Source organism: Papio anubis, chromosome 11 (assembly GCF_008728515.1).
Source record: "Papio anubis isolate 15944 chromosome 11, Panubis1.0, whole genome shotgun sequence".
NCBI classification, from domain to species: Eukaryota; Metazoa; Chordata; class Mammalia; order Primates; family Cercopithecidae; genus Papio; species Papio anubis.
In genome coordinates, this window is record NC_044986.1 from 55,435,239 (window position 1) to 55,459,247 (window position 24,009).

Consider the following 24,009-nt stretch of genomic DNA (forward strand, 5'->3'; position numbering starts at 1 on the left):
TATCTTTTGAAATATGGTAAAAACAAACACACACACACAAAATACTAAGGCCTTAAGCCAGTGACTGCAAAAGAAATAAGTTTTCACTATGGTGCATAGAACTTAGGAGAAATTTAAGGCTAAATTTCGGAAAAAATAATTTAAAGCCTGAAATCAGTTTCTGAAATGAATTTACTTCCCTACCCTTGAAGAAGCTGTTAAAAGGGTTAAATCAAGCTCACATGGATAGCAGCTCTCAAATCACATGAAAAGTTCCCATATACAAGCTGTAGATCTTCAAGACTTAACTTCTTAAGTGAAATATTCTGATTCAAAAGGCTATAACACCCAGAAATTACATAGGTTTAGGTTTTGTTCAATGCAATTAAAATTGACCTCCTAAGTGCCATTGTATGAGATTTGTGATCCGCCAAAGATGGTTCAAAAAGACACATTAGAAACATTACTGGGAGGGTTATAAAAAGACCTCAGTTGCTGTTCTGGCTAGAACTATTCTTTGCTGTGTGATTCTGGGAAACTCACTTCCCCTTTCTGGGCCTCAGTTTCTTCAGTTGTCAGATAAGACAAAAGACTCACTGATTCTTTCCAATTCTAACATTCCCTGATTCCACTGAAAGTAGACATCTGGCTGACGCAGCCTTTTCTTAGCCCAAGAGTCCAATAATCAAATGCAAAATCAGATGTAGAGATGTAGAGAATTTGGGGTAGGTGTGTAAAATGGTTACAGTACACAGAGATGGAAAGATATATGTGATACATGGGTATTAGAAAAGCACAGAGGCCCAGCAGGAGCCCAGATTCAAAAATTAGCAGTGGGTGCTATGAATTCCACAGTCAGACTGCCAGGAAGGGGAGCCTTACATACAGCAACAGTTAAAGCCCATTGACATGTCAAACCTCTAAGCACAGCCTGGCCCTGACCGGAAGGACAGGGGTTTCCTGAGACATGTGAGGTTCTGATTATAACAAAGACTTTTATACACACTGAAGCAGCGGTGACCAAGGAGCCTCCTTCCCCTACTGCTCCCTGATCTGTCCTTCCGTAAGTGTATTTAAGTATATGTTTGTGTGTGTGTCTGTGTGTGTGTGTGTGCATGTGCATGCATGTGCATGTGTGCTCTAGCTTCAGAAAACTCTAGATAAAGGCAGGAGATGTTTCCAGGTGGAATTCTCTTCCAAAATAAGCATCCAAGATCTGTGACTGTGGGTAGAAAACTCCAGTGGAAAATTAACATGTACAGTTTTCCTTTATTTTCTGACAAGGCAGAGACTGCCATGGAGTAGCCTATTTAAATATGTAACTCATAGATTAAAAAGTTAGTGTTATCTAGGACCATTTACTCCCTTTGTACCAAACACTGTAATAAGCATTATGTATGTACTTCCTTATTTACTACTTACAAACTTAAGAAGTCACTACCTAATACTCCATTTTACAAATGGCCAAACTGTGACTCAGAAAGATAACAAGTCCAAAATCACAGAGTCCTATAAAAGTAGCTGTGCTGGATTCAAATCCAAAATAGTGTGAATCAAGAACTGCCAGATAAGATGTGTTAACGGGTGCTGGGAATGGAGCCTCTGGTTGTTACTCTGTATTTTCCAATATGAGAATATCATAGATCCAATAACACCCCAGCAGCAAACAGGTGAAATCAGCTTCTCTCAGGATATCTGGAGCTTTTAAAATGCAGACACTTAAAATTTTTACTTATATTCTATTGCAAAACCTACTCATCTGTAATCCACTGACCCAAGTTGTGACTTGATAGAACACAACTATCTTAGGCAAGTCATTTCCATCAGGTGTCAGTTTCATTGTCTGTAAAATAAAATCCTGGACTAATGATGTGTTGAGCTCCCTTCTGCTCTATAAAAGACAATAAATAGCTGTGACTGCCTGACTCTGGGGAAGATAATCTTCAACATCCTAACTAAGGTTGCCTTGAAAGCCAATCTGATTTTCCCCCCATTTCTACAAAGCTAAAATCTGTTCCTTAAAACTCCTCCTTCAGTGAATTTGAGGCCACTGTGGGAAACAAGACAGGAAGAATGGAAGAGTGAAATATTACCCTCTCACCTCCCTCCCCAGAACTTACTCTATACTCACAAGAACTTTCCAATGGCCTGTGTACCAAGTGTTTAGTGAACATTTAAATATTTCAAGATGTATGAGAGATTATTCCCTGTTCTCTTTTATTCTAATAACAAGCTGTTCTGGGCTCTCTGCCAAAGACCCAATATCTTTGTCCAATTCTCCGTGGATATGATTTTCTCTATGCCATGGTCACCACTGGAGAAAATAAAAGCAACAGTGACCATCAAGACACTTACCTATGACCCTATTGTTTCTTACATAAGAAGAAAGGAGGCTGATATTTGCTGCACTGCAGTACTAGCATGAAAACTAGTGTCTCTCTGATGGGGAAAGGATGGCTTAGGGTTGGTTCTTATGAGTGGCCTGAACAGATGTCATTTGAGAGGTCCTCATTCACCAACGAGGAAATACTTTAATGTCAAAGAAACCATCTCTATCTCATTCTGTTCCACAATTGGAGATTCCTCCCTTGGGTCTTTAATAAGTTCCTATCAAAATGCAATTGAGAAAAAGTAAAAAAAAAAAAAAAAAAAAAAAAACACCATATTTCAAAAGCCTTCCAAATTTTGTTCCTCAGAAAAAAAAGGCAAGATCAATAATCAAATAAGATTGGAAATAATAGTTGTAATCCATGACTAGAAAATATCCTAGCAGAGATCAAGTGACAGCAGGTGAGAACAAGATAGATAGAAGATGAAGACTCTATGATAGGTCCAGGTTGGCCCATGGGAACACAACTGTCCCCTGGCAAAGAAGGGTACCCAGAAAGGAAGGACAGAGGCTGAGGAGAATCCACACACCTCTGACCAGTCCGCTCCTATGTCAAACCCCAGAGTCCTTACCCGGTATTTCTTTTCTTGTTCAAATTTTTCTTCAAATTTCCGAATTTTCCGCTTGAGGCTCTGGATGTGCTTGGTGAGCTGGGTGATGGTCTGTGGCTCCTTGCCATCTCCACAGCTGCAGCGTGAAGAACTCCGCGGCCTGCAGTGATTACAGGGAGGAAGAAGTATCAAAAACAGTGGGCTTCCAGTAAACAGTTCTGTTGATCTACAAACCAAAATTCCTGGATTGTCAGAGAAATCCAGAGGGAAGTTCATTATTTGATGAGGCCACCATGGTAACATCTGCTCATTAATGGAGACTGCCTATCACAAAACTCTGTTATGGGTGGACGTTGTCTGGGACTTTAGTGTAAAATGTCAAAATATTAGTCCAGGAAATGCATTTTGTAAAGCTTAGGGGAGGCCAATTTAAGACTCGAAAGAGACCGCACCGTTGAGGTCCTGTCCTCAATAAGTTGCACACGCCACACCTGCCAACATTTTCAAGGAAGATTTAGATGAGTGGTTAACTTTTCTTGACATAACAGGACTTTTTTTAATATGATGAAAGGATGTGCCCCTTCTCCAGAAATTGCATACACCCCCTCACATAACACATACTTTACATGCAATATCAGTAATTCACTAACTCTTTCAGGTCCATCGATAGATAGTTCATGGACCCAGGGTTAGATAAAATCAAGAAAAAATGGCATGAGTTCTGAGGAAGAAACCAGGGATTCTCCAGGCATAATTTTAGCCAGAGGATTCTTAATCTTAACTGTATATCAAAATTATTTGTGGAACTTAAACATAAATAACACACAGTTCCTCAATCTCAAATGCAAATTCCAAGTGGAATGTGTAGGGGGCAGGCATCTGATTACACACACACACATGCACACACACACACACATTATTTGGACAAGGGTAGCTATTGTAAGCTACCACTTTTCTAGAATCTAAGAAGAAATGTAGATGGACATCTCCAAAGTGTTCTCACAACTCATCCATGGATGCTACCACTGGACATGGAAAGAATATTGAGTTCATCAAGAATGATATGTCTGATATGTGCATGTACATATACTTATTTAAGATTCTGTTCATTTCACCAAAAATGTTCAAACATGTGAGCCCCTGGGCTATCCTGTCTCTCATGACCATTTCTTCCTGAGGTATAAGGCCTGCAATGGCATCCCCAACTAGCAAGTACACTGATTTTTGTCATTTATTGTTCCAGTCACGCAGTTGTGTTAGGCAGGCACATTTGTGCTATTTCAGTCATACTTCACTGTAGTTTATAAATGTGATATTTGAAAAACTGTACGAAACGAAGACAATAACAAAACAGTTTTCTTACATCATAAACTGCTGAGTGCTGGGTGGAGATGGGGCTGACTCGGGGTCTAAGTTGAATCTCTGACTTTGGCTGAAGATGGAGCATCGTGGTGACAGCAGTGGGTTGTCACCGTCGGTGATGTGATAGAGCAGCCTGCTGGTCCCCACAGACTGGAGGTCTTCTGGTGCACTGTCGGCCTCATTCTGCCCATCTTTTTGGACTGGTGAGGGGTCTGGGCAAATGAGACAAATCATCAAGACTTAGAAGTGACAGAGGGCTTGAGACTGTCATGTTCCTAAATAAAGATCATATGCATTCATTATAATGGCTTGCCTCTTTGTCATTTCTTCCTTCTGGGGATATGAAAAGCTTTCAAAATATTGTCATGTTTATTCTCACAGAACCTGGACAGAAAATATTACAAAGCTGTTAACAAAACAAATAAAACAAGTAAGTTTGGTATGAGTTAGACAATCAACACAATCCCAAACTACAAAACAATCCTCTCTTTATTTCACATTATTTGCATAAGTCAGAGGGTATATTACAAAGTGTTAGAGCAATAAAATGAAAACAATAAAATGGAGCTGGAGCAGAAGATTATTGATTATCAGGAAGAAAAGGAATAACAACCAGTGAAGGAAGGGAGAGAATGGAGTAGGAGGAAGAAAGAGAAAAGAAAAACAAGAGGAAGAGAGGGGAGAGGAGTCCCCAGAAAGAAAATTATTCAGCAGTCATCAAAAATGATGGAGAACTCTGCTTATCAACAAGGAATGATGTTCAGAATATGCTAAATGGGAACCACAAGTTTTAAAACAAAACATCCCATTTTATATAAACACACACGTTTATATGTACAAATAGATGCACTAAAAGATCAAAGGTTACGTAGCAACTGCAAAGCATGGTAGAATCAGGAATAATTCTATTTTTTTCTCTAAAACTTTATGTACCATTTTATTGCAGGAAAAACAAAAAACATACACAAAACCTGCTCCAAATCCTCTCCCCAGCTAGCCATCTCTGTCCCTGAATTCTCACTAGAACCAATCCCCTTTTAAGTTAGTTCCCCACCTTGCGGTTAGTCCAGAAGGTAGGTACCCCTCTGCTATGGAAGTAAGGGCAGGGGACTGAGGCGCAGCAGCAGGGCATCAGATCATTAAGAAACTGAGTCAGGGAGCCAGAAGAAGGAGCTCTGCACCCTGGACTCTGTACAGAGTTATTCAAGAAGCAGCCCAGTCTCCTTCTCAAGTTTTCTCAACAGATAAGTCAGGACCAGCCAAGGCTTTCTCTTACTACTTCTTCTCTAACAAAAGTGGAAAACAAAAGATTTTCTGGATGAATAAGCAGAATCAGAAAACACTGATGATCTGCTTGTCCAAAATAAATACTTATCACAATTTGGTACCAGATGAATCTTAATCAGATTTAGAGTGAGTCCTTATTCTCTAGAATAAGTGACTCCTTATTCTCTAGAATTGCATTTCAAGATTGAAATGCAATCTGCTTTGTGTAACATCAAAGGTCTGATTAGGTCCTCTTGTGTTTTCAGTTGGCTTCTCCCCTGGTGGACTGTAGACTGGAGGGTGGATAACGCCTCCTATTTTGCCTTTGACGCTCACTGACAGCACTGTCAGTGGCTGAGGCTAGTCAGAAATTGATGTGATGACAAAAGAGTTGGAGGGAGGCGAATGGCAGTGCCTACAGCCCAAGGCAAAGTGTAGTGGTGTGACTGACACACATCACTACAGGCAACACCCTTGCCATGAATAATTTACCCAGAAAACTCTGCAGTTTGGAAATAGCCCTCAGGAGTAACCGGAATAAGAGTTACTAATCAATAACTCACAGCATATAATATCACCTTTGAAATACACCAGCAGGTGTATGGGTTCCTCATCAAATCCTTTTCTTAAACCACTAGGCTCTAAGAAGAAATGTGTTTTATTCATGTTACCAGTTTCTTGGAAATATCTTCGGAAATAATAATGGGGAAGAAAATAATCCTTAGCAGGCACCTGGGACCACCATATTTTTGCTGAAATGGAAAAAGTTCTGAGATCTTGAATCCTTCAGCTCAGTTGTGGCCCCAGGGTCAAAATTAACAAGGTCTCTTCTTGGTTGCTGTTTTATAATGCCAAAATGGAAATACTTGGGATCCTAGTCACATGACTGTGAAGCAGTGCCAGGGAAAGATCTGTTTCTGGAACCCATAGAGTCCTAAAATATAACTTTGTAGAATCACAGATCACTACAAATGGCTTTTTAAAAAACTGCATTGCAACAGTAATTGCAAACCTCAATTTATATGGCATCTGTTTTCCCTTGGGCATTTGCGTAATTTACCATGTGGCCCAATTAACATCCTAACCTCTTTGCCTCCAATTCACTATTGAAGGAAGCTGTGAGCCAGAAAGATCCCAAAGCAACCAATTGAAAAACAATGCAGTCAAAAACTGGTAATTTGGTAGCCTCTCAGTTCTTTGTCCAAACTCTCCATTTGAGTTGAGAAGGGGTTTAATTAAATCAGCTGACTCATGCATATGTGTGTGTATTTGTGTAGACAGAATTATTGAGCTCTTTGCTCAGAAGAGGCCAGTGTAGATTCAGAGCCAATGCTGCTGCTGTTCTGGGAAGAGTCCAGGCCACTGCTTCCAGAGCCTACTTCCCAGTAGGGAGAAGCTGATGGCAACATTAAACTAAGGTGGAACTTTTGTTCCCTAGGGGCACATTACTTTTTATCCCTAAGGAGGGGCATCTTGCCAGGGCTCATCCTGCAATGCAGTATGTTTTAGAGGAAAGGGTCTGGGAGTTAGGAGTTTGGTGCACCTATACTTTCTGTGGGACTCCAGCCAGTTTGCCCGCCTCTCTCAGTTTCATTGTTTGGCCTGTCTTCCTCACAGGACTGTGATAAGAAAAATAAAAGGAGACATTCTGTACAACATTGTACCAATACAGTAGTCACCACTTATCGGCAGGGGATAAGTTCCAAGACTCCCAGTGGATGCCTGAAACCACAGAGTGCATCAAACCCTATATATACTATGTTTTTTCCTATATAGAGAGAGCTTTGATAAAGTTTAATTCATAAATTAGACACAGTAAGAGATTAACAACAAATACTAAAATAGGACAATTATAACAAGATACTGTAATAAGAGTTATGTAAATGTGATCTCTCTGAAAATACTTATTGTACTGTACTGTGGGCACCTGAAATGCAGAAAGCGAGACCTAGGATATGGGAAGACGACTGTAGTAACAATGCTGTTACTTATGCTTAAAATTTTGTTAAAAGGGCAGATCCCATATTAAGTGTTAAGTGTTTTTACCTAATTAAACAAATTCTTCTTCTTTGTATTTTCTAAAAATTTTTGTAACAAATGCAGATTAATTTTATAAAAAAGGAAAACACAAGTTAATATTAAAATTTGGGGGGAAAATAAAACTTTCATGAGAAGGGAAGTGAGAAAGCACCCTGGTGGCAGATAATAGTGAGCAAAGACTGTTAGTTTGAATCCCAGGCCTACCACTGGTTAAAGAGAGTTTAGAGATGTCGGACCTTTTTAAACCTCAATTTCTTCATCTGTTAAATGGGGAGAATAATGGTGCCTGCCTCACATGACTAAGTGAACATAAAATTATTCTCCTACAAAAGTTTTGCCAGATCTAGATAAACTTATTTTTTATTTATATAGTTTTTTAAAAAATGTTCCAACCTACAGTGTTTTTTAAATTTAAGCTTCATCCTAAGCAATGGCCAAGAAGTCATTAATTCGATGTACTAGTTACATTTTTAAGAACTAATACACATTAAAATAAATTCCTCCTAAAAGTAACAATATTCACCCATGCATCCTTTGTATAGGGTATTTGGTGAAACCTTAGGATAAAGCATAGAAACTACTGAACACAGTATCTATGAGAACCATTATTTTTAACAAATATTATTATGAAAATAAGAAAGTTGAATATTGTCTTCTCTTACTGAACACCAACCTCATTTGGAATCCCTGCAGGGTTATTGTGGAAAATAAGAACCAATATACCCCTTAACATGTTGTCACTACTCTGAGTCCCCATTTATAAAAATGTAATATTTATAAAAACATTGTTATTAGATATAGTAATCATCATATCTAATATTTATGAAGTGAGTCACTGTTTTCTCAATCTTATTCTGAGATTTTTTGCATGTATTTAATCTTCATAACAACTGCATGAGGCTGGTAGTAAAATGCTCTCCATTTTAAATTCACTAGGAAAGGTTGCATAACTAGGCTATCTCCATTCAGGGAGAGTTTGACCAATGCTTGATATAGAAGACTCCACATCTCTGACACCGGAAGCCAGAGTGTTTCTGGCAGCCCAGTCACTGAGCAGAAGGGAACATAGAGAAGAAAAGTAGTTACCATCAGTGTGTGAAGGCCAAAAGACCCCTTCTGCTCAGTCTGCAACCCCAAGCAGAAGCAAATGCTACATTACAGTGGTTAAAAGAGTTAGTCAGATTTAAAAATATATCTTTCTAATGTGAATTTTTAAAGCTATTCCAAACCTAAGTAAATCTCTATCTGCAAACACTTGAGATGGGGTGCTGAGATGTGTAGATCTGTAAAGTTGCACTCTTGGGATTTCCCATCATGGTGGGCTCATAAATAGCATTCAGGGACATTCCAAAATGCCAAACGTCAGCCTTTGTTGGTTTCAAACGCTATATAAGCCAAAAGTGTGTCCGTGGTTCTAATGAGGTTCAGGCCTTAGCATTATCAACCAGTCTCTCTCAGGACAGACAGCGGGAGGATAATAGCATCACATACACACAAAGAGGACCACAAAAACAAAGATGAAAAACAACCGAGAAAATATCTGATGGATACATGATGGGTTCAGTTTTAGGTATGTCGCATTTGAGTTCCTGAGGCACTAAAGGGTTAGCTATATGGTTAGAGGGGAGAGAACATGGGTAAACCTGAAGTCATCCCAATAACCAAGGCCAGGAAAATAGATGAGCTTCCTTGGTTAGAGATCACTGAGAAAGGAGAAGCAGTATCATCATGTCAGGTGGGAATGACGGCAGATGAGAAGGGACTCTGGGTTTGGGAGACTGACTGGGCAGTGAGGAGGTCAGCACTCCAAGCAGTCCTATGTGTCAGTTCCTACAGATGGCCACTAGATGTGTTAGGCAGCTGGAGGGGTGGGAAATATGTCACCCTGAAAACAGGGCTGGGCTTCATGACAGTCACCCTGCAGACCCAAGAGGCAATTTGCCATAATGAATAAAAACACGAGCCACAGGCTCAGGAAGACCCAGATTCTCGTCCCAGTTTTGTCACTGGTGTAACCTGGGATGCATTATTTGATCTCTCTCAATCTCATTGAATTTGAGAAATAACCAAGGGAAATGGCCAATGGACAGCTTCTGATCTCTGAGAACATCTATTACTCTTCCTATGTCACCAAAATGGAGCCAACTGCTCAGATAACAATGAGGCTGAACAATGTCCTGCCCAGGTCCAGGGTTCTGCCTGAGCTGTGGAGCTAGGGAAAGAGAAATCATCCATGATAGTGTGGAAGATTCAGAAGTGCCCTCTAGGGATACAGAGAGAGCTGGGTGCTGGATGCTTATCATTTTTCAGCCTAGTTGACTCTCCAGGTCTTCTAGTCGATTCTTGAATAGTTGATCACCTTAGTGGTACAGCTGATAAAAATCTGCTATTAATATGAGAAAAGCTATTTTCAAATGGCAGTTTTCATTTATGAGCAGAAGCGCTATAGGGAGAATACTTGGGGAACATTGAATATACAAAGCTAACAGAAAGACCACTGAAGGAAATTCCAACCTTCGATGTGGGCGATAACTTTACTAGGCTCATCCCAAGTCAATTAGAAAGTGTAGTCAAGAATGATTCATCTCAAGTGTCATGAGTTAGGCTGAATTAGCCAATTCACTCAAGGAAATTGGACCAGCAGCTCCAGATAGAGGCACAGGAACGTATGATTCTCAAGGAACTCAAAGAGACAGGACAGGTTGTCTACCTAGCCCTGGGCCTGGGAGCCATCCAGAGCAGTGTCAGACACCAAGCTTCTGGGCATGCCATCTGCTCACTTCCAGGCAGTCTTTCTATGCATGGAAAGCTGACACTAAAATAACCCAAAGAAAGGATTTTTAAAGTGACTAAAATATATAGGAAGCCTGTGTGCAGGGGAAAAGTGGTAATTGAGAACTCTCTGTGTGTTCAATTTTTTTATAAACCTAAAACTGTTCTGAAAAATAAAGTTTATTAGTATTTTTTGTAATGACTATAGGCTACCGGTTAGAAGCCCAGGCTCTGGAGTCAGAGGCTTGGGCTTGGTCTGTGATACCACTTGTTGGCAGTTGTTACATCCTTGACCAAGCGAGTCTCTTCAAATTCAGAATTCTCATTTGTAAACAGTTGAAGACAAATATAATCAGGTATAATAACACAATACTTGGTCTAATGTAAAAAGTGAATTAAAAAAATTAAATAACTACCTGGCAGTTTGGGCTGTAGGACTGATATTTCCTTCCTATAAAGCAGTTGGAGAAGTAGCCTCAGAGAATTACAGTCATCTATACATTTTGAAATATTTCCTTAGAAAACAAGGGGTTAATGCGAAGTTCCTTTCTTCATAGATTATGAAGATGGTTATAAAAGCATCACAGAAAAATTATTAATATTAGATAACTTTTCTGGCCAAGTTATGTCACAGGTTTAGGACAGGACAGATTTTACTGTTACAAATGTAATTCCAAATTTAATAGGTAGTATTTATTCAGCCATCAGCTCTATAGATTATTGCTGTTATAAATACCTTTTGCTTAGGAGAATAAGTGTAATGTCAATCATATGCAAGATTCTAGAGGGCACCTAGGGAATGGACAATACAAAATGTCATTTCCACTCCCTGAAAGTAGTTAGAAATTATGATAGAATACCTATTCAAAGACAAATGTAAGCATTATCAACTGGAGGAAAGGCGACATGAGTTCTGAGTACAGAAAGAATGCCCAGCTTTTAACATAATGACAGCTGACATTTATGGAGCATTTACCACAGGAGATGAGCTAAGACCTTCATATGTATTATAGCATGCCATTCTTACAACAATCCTAGGAATTAGATAGTATGCTTTTTCCCATTTTAAACAAAAGGAACTGAGGAGGATGAGAGAGTAAATAACCTGTCCCAAATCACCCAAGTAGCATATGAAGTTCTGCAAGGAACTATCTTTCTGAGCAAGGCAGAGCCTTTTGCAAAGGGCAGAGTTGAATTAATGTTTTAAGAAATTAATTCAGTTCTAATCCTTGCAAGTGCATCCTGGATTAATCTTCTTTTACATTTCAGAAATGGCATGGAAGAAGAAATTTTTAAACAACAGTTGATATGAAAAATATATCTGGATTTTCAAGAAGTCTATGCATGATTTTCATGCCAAAGATTGTTTTAAAACAAAACTGAATGATGATTGGGCCATGTTTTGCAAAGGATGCAAAGCTAACAATATGCAGCTAAGGGAAGAGATTAATTTCTGCCTTTATGATGGACATGTCAGTACCAATCCTTGCAAATGGGTCCTGGATTAATCTTATTTTACATTTCAGAAATGGCATGGAAAAGGAAGCGCAGAATGATAAATCTGAGTCTGCAGATGATGTTAACATTTTTCAGAGTGAAATGCTAAGCAACCACAGACCAAGCTCATAAACCATGAAGCAGAGGTTCAATAGTGGCAGATGACTTGCACTGTGGGCCAGTAAGTGATGCCATTAAAGAAAACAAAGCCAGCTACTCCTAACAAATAACAAGCACTAAGCTATTAGTTTAATCAGGTATGGGATTTGGGGAGCTCTGATAGAGTATACTGATATGACAAAAAAGCCAAGAAAATACTGTGCATCTCTAGCAAGGGTTTGGAAAACAATCTCACAGGCATAATTATTTCATATTTATTTTATAAAATGCCCCTGTTCCCATTTTCAGGTATTAATTCATTTTTTTTTAATTGAGGTCATTGTAGATTCACATGCTGCTGTAAGAAATAGTAGAGATCCCTTGTATAGTTTGCCATTTCTTCCAGTGGTGACATTCTGTAAAACTAAAGTACCTCTGCTGATATTTACAAATAAAATATTGTTTTTGACTCCATGTGAAATACACTATGCAGTTCAGGTAAATATACATCAAGAGAGGCACAGGGACCTAGAGATGGATTCAATCAGGGGAGGCAAAATTACAGAAACAGAGGGTCTGTAGCAAATAAATCAACTACAAATCTAGGTCTCTTCAGTCTGCCAAGACAAAGTCAGGAATGGATTTTTAAAATGACTTTCAAAATACGTTAATTATATAGAGGGTATTTAGACCAGCTATATACTTCATTCCAAATTCTAGAATATTAGAACTTTGGGGACTTACCATTTAAGCTGGATGGTAAATAGCATAGTGATGAAGAGTTTAGGCTATGGAGTCAGAGTGGGGAAGGCCCCGCTGCCGCTTCCCCATTTTCCACCCAACCACCCTGTACTCAGCAGCTTTCGGCCCTTCAGCCAGTGTATTAGTTTGCTTTCATGCTGCTGATAAAGACATATCCAAGACTGGGCAATTTGTAAAAGAAAGAGGTTTATTGGACTCACAGCTCCACGTGGGTGGGGAAGTCTAACATTAACGGCAGAAGGTGAAAGCCTTGTCTCACATGGTGGCAGACAAGAGAATAGAGCTTGTGCAGGAAAACTCCCCTTTTGAAAACCATCAGACCTCATGCGACATTCACTATCACAAGAACAGCATGGGAAAGATCTGCCCCCATGATTCAATTACCTCCCACTGGGTCCCTCCCACAACACGTGGGAATTCAAATTTGGGTGAGGACACAGCCAAACCATATCAGCAGTTGCATCTCCAAGTTGATTTCCTCATCTTTAATCTAAGGGTGATAATGAAAACTATATCATAGAGTTCTTGTGAAGAATAAGAAAATCCATCCACTAATGTCCAGTCCATCCACTAATGCCTGATACAAGTAAAGAGGTCATTGTTACCTAATGTTGATGTTATTCACTTAAGAGCTTTTAAAGCAAAGGTTTCTGAACCTCAGCACTATTGACCATTCAGCACTATTGGACCAGATAATTCCTTGATGGGGGAGAGGGGTGGTCCTCTGCATTTCAGGATGTGCATTTCAGGATTTTCCTGGCCTCTACTCACCAGAGGCCAGGAAAGTCCACCCCCTCATTGTAACCAGTTATGTCTCTAGATACTGCCAAATGTCCTCAAGGGGGGCAAAAAATAGACCCCAATTGAAAAACCTCTATTTTAAGGGAACCAACTTACGACAAATAAATGAAGTGCTACTTTCCATAATAGTAGCCATTTTTTAAGTTAAAGCATTAGGTGGTACATCCTGAATATATATAAAGGCTCTAGAAGGCTTTAGAAGTCTCAATGTGTCTCATACACACACACACACACACACACACCATAATGAATTAAGTTTATAAAAGATATTTGGAAATTCTGTGTACTCCTGAGGTTGAATGAAGATCTTACTGACTTTCAAAGACTATCTGGGGTTGCCACCACATAGACTGAAATATCAAGTTTTATGGATAACCAGATGTTCCTAGTAGGATACCTGAAATGCTTTCCTATTCTAGAAATCTATTTCTAAATTGCACCTGCAGCAGGAACATATTTCATGTCACCCCTGGAATGGCACCGTGTTCTATAAAGTATTACTGAACCTCCTTGCACTTCATAATCACCAAGGGAGTTTTTCAAATGTGGGGATTCTTAGGTGTCATCTTTATATTTTAATTTTTCATTTTAAGGTAGGGATCTCAGACAGCTGTAAGTTTAATACGCATTTCCAATTAATTGAAAACTCTGGTCAAGTAGACAGTGTCTGGAAATATGAGCGAAAAGGTCAGGTTCTGGTTGACTCTGACCTACATCAACTTCAACTTTGGAAGAGACCTATAGATTATGCAGAATTCTGCATGAGAATAATTATAGACTCTAAATAGACATACTACATTAGTGTCTTACCCAAATTGAAAGTTCAATTTGAAGATCAAGATTTTAGAAAAATATAATAAACTACTGCTATGGAATTATTATTTTTAGTAACAGGTGTGCAGTTATCTCTGGTGACAGTTTTTGCTAAAACTCCAAACCATCAATCATCCTTGGTCAGACAGAACAAAGGTTACTATGCTGAGTCATGTGCAACATGAACAGTCCTTCTCCACACTCTAAAATCACAAGCAGTGGAAAAGACAAACCTCATTCCATTTTCCATTCAACCACATCAGAATGGGTGCTTACTAATTCCATGCTGGAAATATTTGCTTCAGCTGTAAGAAGATATTGATAGAGTTAGAGGTATTTTGAGCCTATTGTGTGGGTTTCTGCCTTAGTCAGTCCTGGCTGCTATAACAAATTACCATAGACTGAGTGGCTTATTAACAACAGAAACTTATCTCTCACAGTTCTGGAGGCTGGAAGTTCAAGATCAGGTGCCAGCCTGGTCAACTTCTGATAAGGGTTCTCTTCCAGCTTTCAGAGGGCTGACTTCTTAGAGTCTCACATGGAGGAAAGAGGGCAAGCTAGCTTTCTGGACTCTTATAAGGGCACTAATCCCATGGCCTAATCACCTGCCCAAGGTCCCACCTCCAAACTTCAACATATATTTTAATAAGTTGTTGGGGAAACACAAAGATTCCGTCTATAACAGCTTCTGTCTCACAGGTTGTGGTTTGAAACCTACAAATAGGGTGACCAACTGTCTTGGAATACCTGTGAGTGAAGATTTCTTAGCACGTGGGATATTTAGTGCTAAAAATAGGACAATCCTATGCAAACCAAGCCAGTTGGTTACCCTTTTTATGACCCCAAGCTGCCTTGCAGCCGATTTCCTCTCCATCATTTTTCCCTAAGGGCCTTCTATTGCTCAAATCTGTCTATATCCCCATCCCACTCACTCCCAACCTGTGGACTTTCTCCTCCTGAAATAAGTAAGCAGACGGAGCCACCTGGCCACAGACCCTGAGTTATAAGTCTCATGTGATCTGTGAGCCTTTCCCATTGGCAAAATTGAGGTAAAGCAGAGTCAGACAGAACTTGACATTCTCTCCCAATTCAAGACACGGTCCACTTGAATAGTGTGGTTCTATTACTCAGGGGGATTTATGAAACACACAGATTCTGGGACTTTCATCCTAGACTGTCTGGAGAGGATGCCAGAGGAATCTCCATGTTGGAAAAGCTTCCTGGTAATTATGATCCAGAAGAAGGTTCTGGAACAGTATCTAGAATACAGTGTCCCCAGGGGTACCATGAAATATCTTCTTGCTGCATATGCAGTTTACAACTGGATGTATAGGACAGGGGGACCTGTCAAGTCTCTTACTAGGTGGAACTGATCTTGGCAACCCATAAACCCAAGTTAAAGTCCATCAAGTCTATAGTGAATTTGAAACCTACTAGGTCACATGAATTTATACTTATGAATGTTTGCTATTTATGGTTAAGTGGTAGCATATTATATCCAGTTATTCTTGTGAAAATCACTTGTTCATATCACATGTTCAAATCCATGTTTAAAATCACAGATTTTGTCCATGTTATTGACATTGAAAATTACTAATTGAATTTTTACAACAATTATGATTTGAATATTTATATACATGTAAGGCTCAGAGAGAATGCTAGATGTTAAGAAAGAGAAGACTGTTTTTAAGTTACTATAATCTTTTATGGACTTATGGCCATCTGTGTTCATCTTACACAACCACCCTCTCACCAGGAGTAACATGAAAAAACTTAAAGTTTTAAGGTGTCCAAAGATCACTCTAGAAATCCATCCCTGAGTTAAGAACCATGGATCTGAGCATAAATTTCTTCCCTGAGTGACTCATGGGTTAGAAAATGCATGGTCTTCCTGTAAGAGTGCATCTTAGAACCCAGTGAGACCAAACCATCCCATAATTTAAGTCACAAAGGCATCTTACAAATGGCTGTCACTTTGGCAATATCCCTGCCAAATGAAGAGACTCCTTCGGTCCCTGGAAACATCAGTTTTCTAAATGTCTCTACAGTCTAGTTTTCTAGACTCTCTAGGGAGGGCTCTGAGACATTTCAGATTCATCTACATTTCGGAAAATCCAGCGTGCAACCCACAAGCCTCCTCTCTAAAGAGACTTCTGCACATCTCTGCCATTTGATATTTAACATGGAATGTATTGCTAATTCCTCTGTGTGAGCAATCCCTACATAAACCCTGTATTTATTTTCATTTTATAACAAGTAGTAATAAGCTTGTGCAAAATCTTGCCCATGCCAATGAGAAAATCCAAAACTATTCTTAACTGTTAGAAAGACACATAAAAGTCATGATGAAAAGAAAAAATATATCCACATCCAACATGCAACAAATATTTTACTGAACACTTTGTCAGAAACTCGCATAGTTAATCCAAATCACCAAATAACTCAACGGTTACCTTGTACTTGGTTTGAGACTTCTTTATGTGTTTTGTATTAAATATGTTGTTTGTTTGCAGGGAGTGGAATATGGTGTTGAGGGAAGAAAAGGGATGTTGTCTAAATAATCTGACTTAAATCGCTAATTGGCCTGATGTTGGCTCCTGTTCAATTTTATTTGCCACTCATCCAAACGCAATGGCCAACAGAGCAGGAGAGCTCACTGGGCAACAAAGACAGCCAACTGGCCACATGCATCCATAGGGAAACAACATACCACTCACCAGCAATGCTCTGCTAGGCTTCAGTATCTTACAATGAATAGTAGTACTTCACAGGTCAGTTTAAGGATTTAATATAATACACAAAAAGTGTTTAGAACAGTGCCAGGATCATAGAATGTTTTAAATAATCATAGTAGCTACTACTAGTAGCTATTATATGCTACCATTATTAGTACACATTCCAACACCAGACAGTATTGATTGGCCTGCTTAGACTATGTGGGTCTGTTTTCTTTCTTTTTTTTTTTTTTCTTTAAAAAATTTTTAAATTGTTTATTTATTTTTAATTTGTTTGGGCATATAGTAGGTGTATATATTTATGGGGTCTGCTTTCAACAGGAGTATCTAAAATGTACTATTGCTAATGGTACGGAAACAGATTACCTTTTGTAAATCTTTGCCTTCAACTCCTAGAGATTAAGGACCTCTCATGAAGAAAGCTCCCTTAGCCTATTTCTACCATTAATCTGGAAACCAGTCTGCAAACTTGTGACCTCTTCCTGTTAGAAAACATAAGCTATGCTCTCACTTATATAAATTAGTGTTTCTTTCCTCTCCAAATATTCCTGGCAACATTAATTTGCCTCTGTTGGCTAGCCAATCTACCATCCCCGGAATTAAAGCCAGAGACTAACAGAAAATCAAGACTCAATTTGGGACTTTTTGACAAGGAAATTAATGAAAAAAAAATGGAAACCAAACAAGACAATACAGAATCAGAATGAGCTATCAGTGGAGCACTCACCCCCACTTTCCCTGCATGCATGGATCATCTTACAAGCAGTTAACAGGAAAGGAAGTAGCAGTATGGAAACTTCCCCATCCACAACACATCAAAAAGAAGAATTTCAAGACAGCACAGGTTATCTAGGTCCAGTAATATAAAATAAGCATAGCACTCATGTGTCCCAGGAGACCAAATGGGAAAATGAAGACTAGAAGTTGCGATGGGTACTTTCACCTTACACAAATGACACCCATTTGTGTGTGACTCTTGGTCCTATCTAGACAGTTCTATGTTATAGCAAATCCCAGTCCTTCCTGCTCCCCCTCAGCTCCTCCTGGGCAACTCAGAAGCACCTCTTGGGCTTTCATGTTGCCCTAGGCACTGTTTTCCCTCAGGGGCTCAGGCTGAGTGTGAACCAGCAAGAGACTGAACTACCTTGAGAGTACAATTTGGGACAACCCCGAGCCCTGTATCTTACCTGCAGAATCTGTCCCATCGGCAAGCACACTCTGGGTCGATGCTGGCACTGGGTCCTTGACTCCATGCACCTGAGCAGCTTCATCCTGGTTTGTTAAAAATGCAGAGCACAGATCAGATTCGAGGGCTTGGAGCTTCAGCAAGGAATTCTGCCAGCAAAAGCAGAACATGAGGCCAGCTAAGTAGATGCCTAACACACAACAGTGTGTCCGCAGCTCCCGCAGGCACCTTCCTCCGCTGCCTGGCAGGAAGAGGGTGGTGGCAACAGCTGCTTCAGGGAAAGAACTGGTTGTGCCAGAATCATACACGTATCATTCCACATGCAGGCTCAGTTTCTGCCTCATTTAAATCCTAACGTATATGGATTATCTGTGACACATGGGACTGGTGATTTCATCAGCAAGAGACGCTGCATCTGGAGAACCAATCTGAGAAGATATCTGCTTCCCGGGTGCTTGAGGTTTTACGCTTTGCAAGTGTTTCATTCATTGTGCTGACATCAGGAAGCAGAAGACATTAAGTCCCTCCCTGGCTACCATTCATAAAAGCCATCATCCCTCCAAAGCAAAGACAGCAGCAAACCGCAGTGCACAAAGAGTTACTGCTGCAGAGGCTGCCGGGCATCTGGGAGGGGCTTTGAGGCTCCCTAATCCACATCTGTATGCAGGTGTGTGTGTGTGTGTGTGTGTGTGTGTGTGTCTGTGTGTGTCTTCTAAAGTTACTTCTCTCACATGAGAACAGGGTGAGAGAAAAGGGTGGAGGGAGATGACCTTGGTCATTTAGCATAACCCAGCCACTGAGGAAGAAGCAATTCATCTTTCATAGCCCTCAGCATAACCTCCCACCCACTCTCTTCATTTCTCATTTAAAATTTCTCCCATGATTCTTAATAAGAACAAAGTCATACAGATTGACGCATGCATCCTGCCATGATGCAGATGCCAGCAAATTAATTCCCCCGACCAGGTGAAAGTGAGTCAGCCTGAGTCCCTGGCCGGGCTCTCTCCCTCTCCACAAGAATGTTCTACAGGTCTCAGCTGCTCTCCTACCCTCCCAGCTCCAGCAGGGGTGGGCACTGGGAGCAGAGTCACTGGTCCTTTCCCTGCTAGGACCCTCCAATACACACAGGCACACACACACTTACTCATACCCTACCCTCTACATATCCTTTCACCCACACAGTGTCACACCCAGTCCACAGCCCCACCCCTGCCATATACACACCCTCACCCCCTACTCCACACACACATGTATGTACACCCTCCACCCCTAGTGCTCACCTCCATCCTACACGCACTCTTATACCTACCCCTCACCTCCTCCACACAGATGCTCATACCAAACCCCCATACTCTCATCCCTACTCCCCACACCTACAAACACCCCACCTTCCACACACACACCCTTACCCCATACATACCTCATACCCTCACATCCACCCCCCAAAACCTCCCAGCCTACTTCACACATAACCCATGCACACCCACCCCACACACACCCACATCCAACTCCCATGTCTTCACACACTATTACACACACACACACCCCTGCTCCATATGTAACTTCACACCTTTCCTCACATAAACATCTTCCCAACATCTCTCACACCCTAACTCCTCCCTTCCATGCAAGACTGAGTCCCACGCACAACCCTTGATCCATTCTGCTGATGTATGAACCTACAGTAGTGTTTTACAAGCTGCCCACCAAGGGATGTCTAAAATCTGTTGTCTCTTCACCATTGTGAAAGCAGCAAGTGCCTAGGTGGGCTCAGGATCACACCTCTGCCATGCCCGGAAATGGGGTGGGACCTGGCACAAACCTCCTAAGAGCTCAGGGGCTGCTGCCTGGGAGCCCATGTGAAGCACCTGTGTGGGACTGAGCCCTTTTTTTTTTTTGGCTTCCTCCTCCATTCTGGGATGTTTTCCCAGCAGCTGAGTGTGGAAGTAAGAACTGAGGTTGTTGACAGGAGCTGCAGAAGGAGCAGGGACACCAAGTTTCTGGGAGGGTTTAGTATTTAGTAAACAAGCAGCTGGGAGGCAAACAGAAAGATTCCAGGCAAGTTTCCTACTGGAGGACACTGGAAATCAGTGACCTCTGAAAAAGAGCAAAACTACCCTGAAGATTAACAAATAATGCCATGGGAACGTAAAACAGTGCAGCCGCTATGCAAAACAGAATGATGGGCTCCCAAAATGTTAAAAATAGAATTACCATATAATCCAGCAATTTCATTGCTGCACATCTAGCCAAAACAATTGGAAGCAGGGACTTGAACAGATATTCATACACCCATACTCATGACTGCATTACTCACAATGACCAAGAGGTATGTTTTGGATAAAATAGTGTCTCTACAAAATTTATATGTTGAAGCCCTTACCCCCAATGATACTGTATTTGGAGACAACCCCTTTAAAGAGGCAATTAGGGTTAGATGAGGAAGTGATATCAGGGAGACAGATACAAAGCCATGTGAAGATGCAACGAGAAGGCAGCTGTCTGCAAGACAAGGAGAGAGGCTCAGGAGAAATCGATCCCGCTGGCACCTTGATCTGGGACTTTCAGTCTCCAGAACTGTGAAAAAATACATTTATGTTGTTTAAGCTTCCAAGTCTGTGGTATTTGTTAGGGAAGACCTAACAGACTAACACAAGGTGGATGCAGCCTAAGTGTCCATGAGCGGGTGAATGGATAAACCAAAGGTGGTTATGCATATACAATGGAACATTGTTCAACACTCAAAAGGAAGGACTTCTGACACAGGCTACATGCCACAACATGTATAAACTTTGAGGACATTATGCTAAGTGAAATAAGCCAGTCACAAAAGGATAAATACTGTATACTTCTACTTGCATAAGATATTTAGAGTAGTAAAATTCATCGAAGCTGGGAGCAGTGGCCTAAGCCTGTAAATCCCAGCACTTTGGGAGGCTGAGGTAGGCGGATCACTTGAGGCCAGGAGGTTGAGACCAGGCTGGCCAACGTGGAAACCTCGTCTATACTAAAAATATAAACATTAGCTGGGCATGGTGGCACACGCCTGCAATTTCAGCTGCTCAGGACACTGAGGCACGAGAATCGCTTGAACCCGGGAGGTGGGGGTTGCAGTCAGCCGAGATTGCACCACTGCACTTCAGCCTGGGCAACAGAGCAAGACTCCATCTCAAACATATATATATATATATGAAGATGAAAAAAGTTCTGGAGATGGATGGTAGTGATGGTTGCCCAACAGTGTGACTGTACTTAACGCCACTGAACTACACACTTAAAAATGGTTAAATGGTGGCCAGGCACAGTGGCTCATGCCTGTAATCCCAGCACTTTGGGAGGCCGAGGCAGTGGATCGCCTGAGGTCAGGATTTTGAGACCAGCCTGATCAACATGGTGAAATCCTGTCTCTATGAAAAAATAACAAAATTAACCGGGTGTGGTGGCATGCACCTGTAATCTCAGCTACTTAGGAGGCTGAGACAGGAGAATTGCTTGAACCCAGGAGGTGGAAGATGCAGTGAGCCAAGATCGCACCATTGCACTCCAGTCTGGGCGACAGAGCGAGACTCCATCTAAAAAAAAAAAAAAAAAAAGAAAGAAAAGAAAAGAACAAAAGGTCGGGCGTGGTGGCTCTCACACCTGTAATCCCAGCACTTTGGGAGGCAGAGGCAGGAGGATCACTTGAGGTCAGGAGTTCGAGACCAGCCCGACCAATATGGTGAAATTCTGTCTCTACTAAAAATACAAAAATTAGCCGGGCATGGTGGGGGCACCTGTAGTCCCAGCTACTCGGGAGCCTGAGACAGGACTATTGCTTGAACCCAGGAGGCAGAGGTTGCAGTGAGCCGAGATCATGCCGCTGCGCTCCAGCCTGGGCAAAGAGTGAGACTCTGTCTCAAAAAAAAAAAAAAAAAAGTTAAATGATAAATTTTAGGTTAGATGTATTTTAACAATTTTTAAAAATGAATGAAAGGAAAGTATAAAGAAAGACTGGTATTCTTTCTTTCTTTAACTTTATCTTTCATTCTTTTTTTTAAATTGTAGAACCAGCTGCCTGTCTCAAATTTATAAGTGCTCTTGTATATTCTGCAAAGCAGAAGAGGGCATAGCCTTCAGGTTCCCACAGAATGAGAGGGAATGTCAGCTTTGCTACATACCGTGTGTCTGACTTTGGCCAAGCATCCTAGTTATTCTGGGCCTTAATGTCCTCTCTAAAAAAGGGGCAGTGGTAACAGCAACAATGGTACCTGCTCTAAGGGATGCTCTCAGAATTACACAAGGGAAATCATGGAAAGCTGGAAAGCACTTTGCAGAGTACCAGCATGTGGCAAACACTCAAGGACCGGATTCTGTGTTTAGTATGACTATCTCCAAACCCCAAAGGCTGCCGGACAGAGCTCTGGCCACGTGGCAAGGCTGTACTCCACACTGACACTGAGGCCTTGACTCATCACTTTACCCCCCAGGGTCTTATTTCTGCACCTGCCTAGCAAGGTCCTTAGGCTACATGACTTCTAAGTCCCTTTACAACTTGAAAGGAGAGAAAAGCAAACAGGCACATGGACTGGAGATGGATGCACAGAATCTGGCATGGAGTGGGTGCTTAGACACTGTGTTTGGAACGGAACCAAATGTCCAGACAACACAAATAGGTTTCAAAGAATTTCACTGCACAGGAGTTCACATTCAGAGATCCCTGGTCTCCCATAGGAACAGAGGTATAATGCCATGACCCAGTTATGGCTAGAAGTATCCACCGGTGGCTGGGCACAGTGACTAACCCCTGTAATCCCAGCACTTTGGGAGGCCAAGGTGGGTGGATCATTTGAGGTCAGGAGTTCAAGACCAACCTAGCCAACATGGTGAAACCATGTCTCTACTAAAAATATAAAACCTTAGCCAGGCATGGTGGCCAACTCCTGTAATCCCAGCTACTTGGGTGGCTGTAGCACGAGAATTGCTTGAACCCAGGAGGTGGAGGGTGCAGTGAGCCAAGATCATGCCATTGCAATCCAGACTAGGCAACAGGGGGGAAAAAAAAGCAGCAGCATTCATCGGTTGTTCTCGTCCATCTTCCTCTTTCACTTTCTCCCTCACTGTACTCACACTAAGCAAGACTCTGAGTGTCAAAGGAGATCTAGTTGTACGGCTGGTTTATTCCTTCTTTAGCTATAAGATAGGACTAAGCTTAGGGTAATGGGGAAGAAATTAAGTGGCAAATGGAAGAGGAGACAAAAGATGAAGGTCTGGAGAAACAAGCAGATCCCCAAGTAGAAGGGAAAACGAACTGTTATAAATGGAGGACAAGAAGGCAAAGTGGAAGAAACTCTGCAGACCAGCTGTCCTCAGTAATATTCCTTCCCACCCTTCACTGACCCGAGAACAGTCTGCCTTTTGGCACCATGGGCCACTCGTATCTCTTCCTGAACAGAGGGTGGGGACTTGGACACACTGTGTGGGATGGGTCCATGAAGAGATGGTTGTTCTAAGGATCAAGGAACCCAGGACAAGGGGGCAGGGAGATTTGTCTATTAGTAATCTACATTAGCAGTCCCAACCTTTTTAGCACCAGGGACTGGTTTTGCAGAAGACAATTTTTCCATGGACTTGGGAACGGGGATTGTTTTGGGATGAAACTGTTCCACCTCAGATCATGAGGTATTAGATCCTCATAAGGAGTGTGCAACATAGATTCCTCGCATGCACAGTTCACAATAGGGTGCATACTCCTGAGAATCTGATGCCACCACTGATCTG

The 24,009-nt window shown here is 41.2% G+C and overlaps 1 protein-coding gene across 5 annotated transcripts in view; it reads right to left on the minus strand.

Moving 5' to 3' along the window:
* Positions 1-24,009, minus strand: part of FAM13C (family with sequence similarity 13 member C) — a 140,755-nt gene that overhangs the window by 18,545 nt on the left and 98,201 nt on the right. For all 5 annotated transcript variants that reach the window (XM_017963067.3, XM_017963065.2, XM_017963066.3 and 2 more), the window contains 3 exons: positions 18,254-18,338; positions 4,283-4,493; positions 2,941-3,079 (listed from right to left, as the gene is read on the minus strand). In XM_017963067.3, coding sequence (XP_017818556.1) covers positions 2,941-3,079; positions 4,283-4,493; positions 18,254-18,338 — 435 coding nt within the window. The remainder of the gene's footprint in view (positions 1-2,940; positions 3,080-4,282; positions 4,494-18,253; positions 18,339-24,009) is intronic.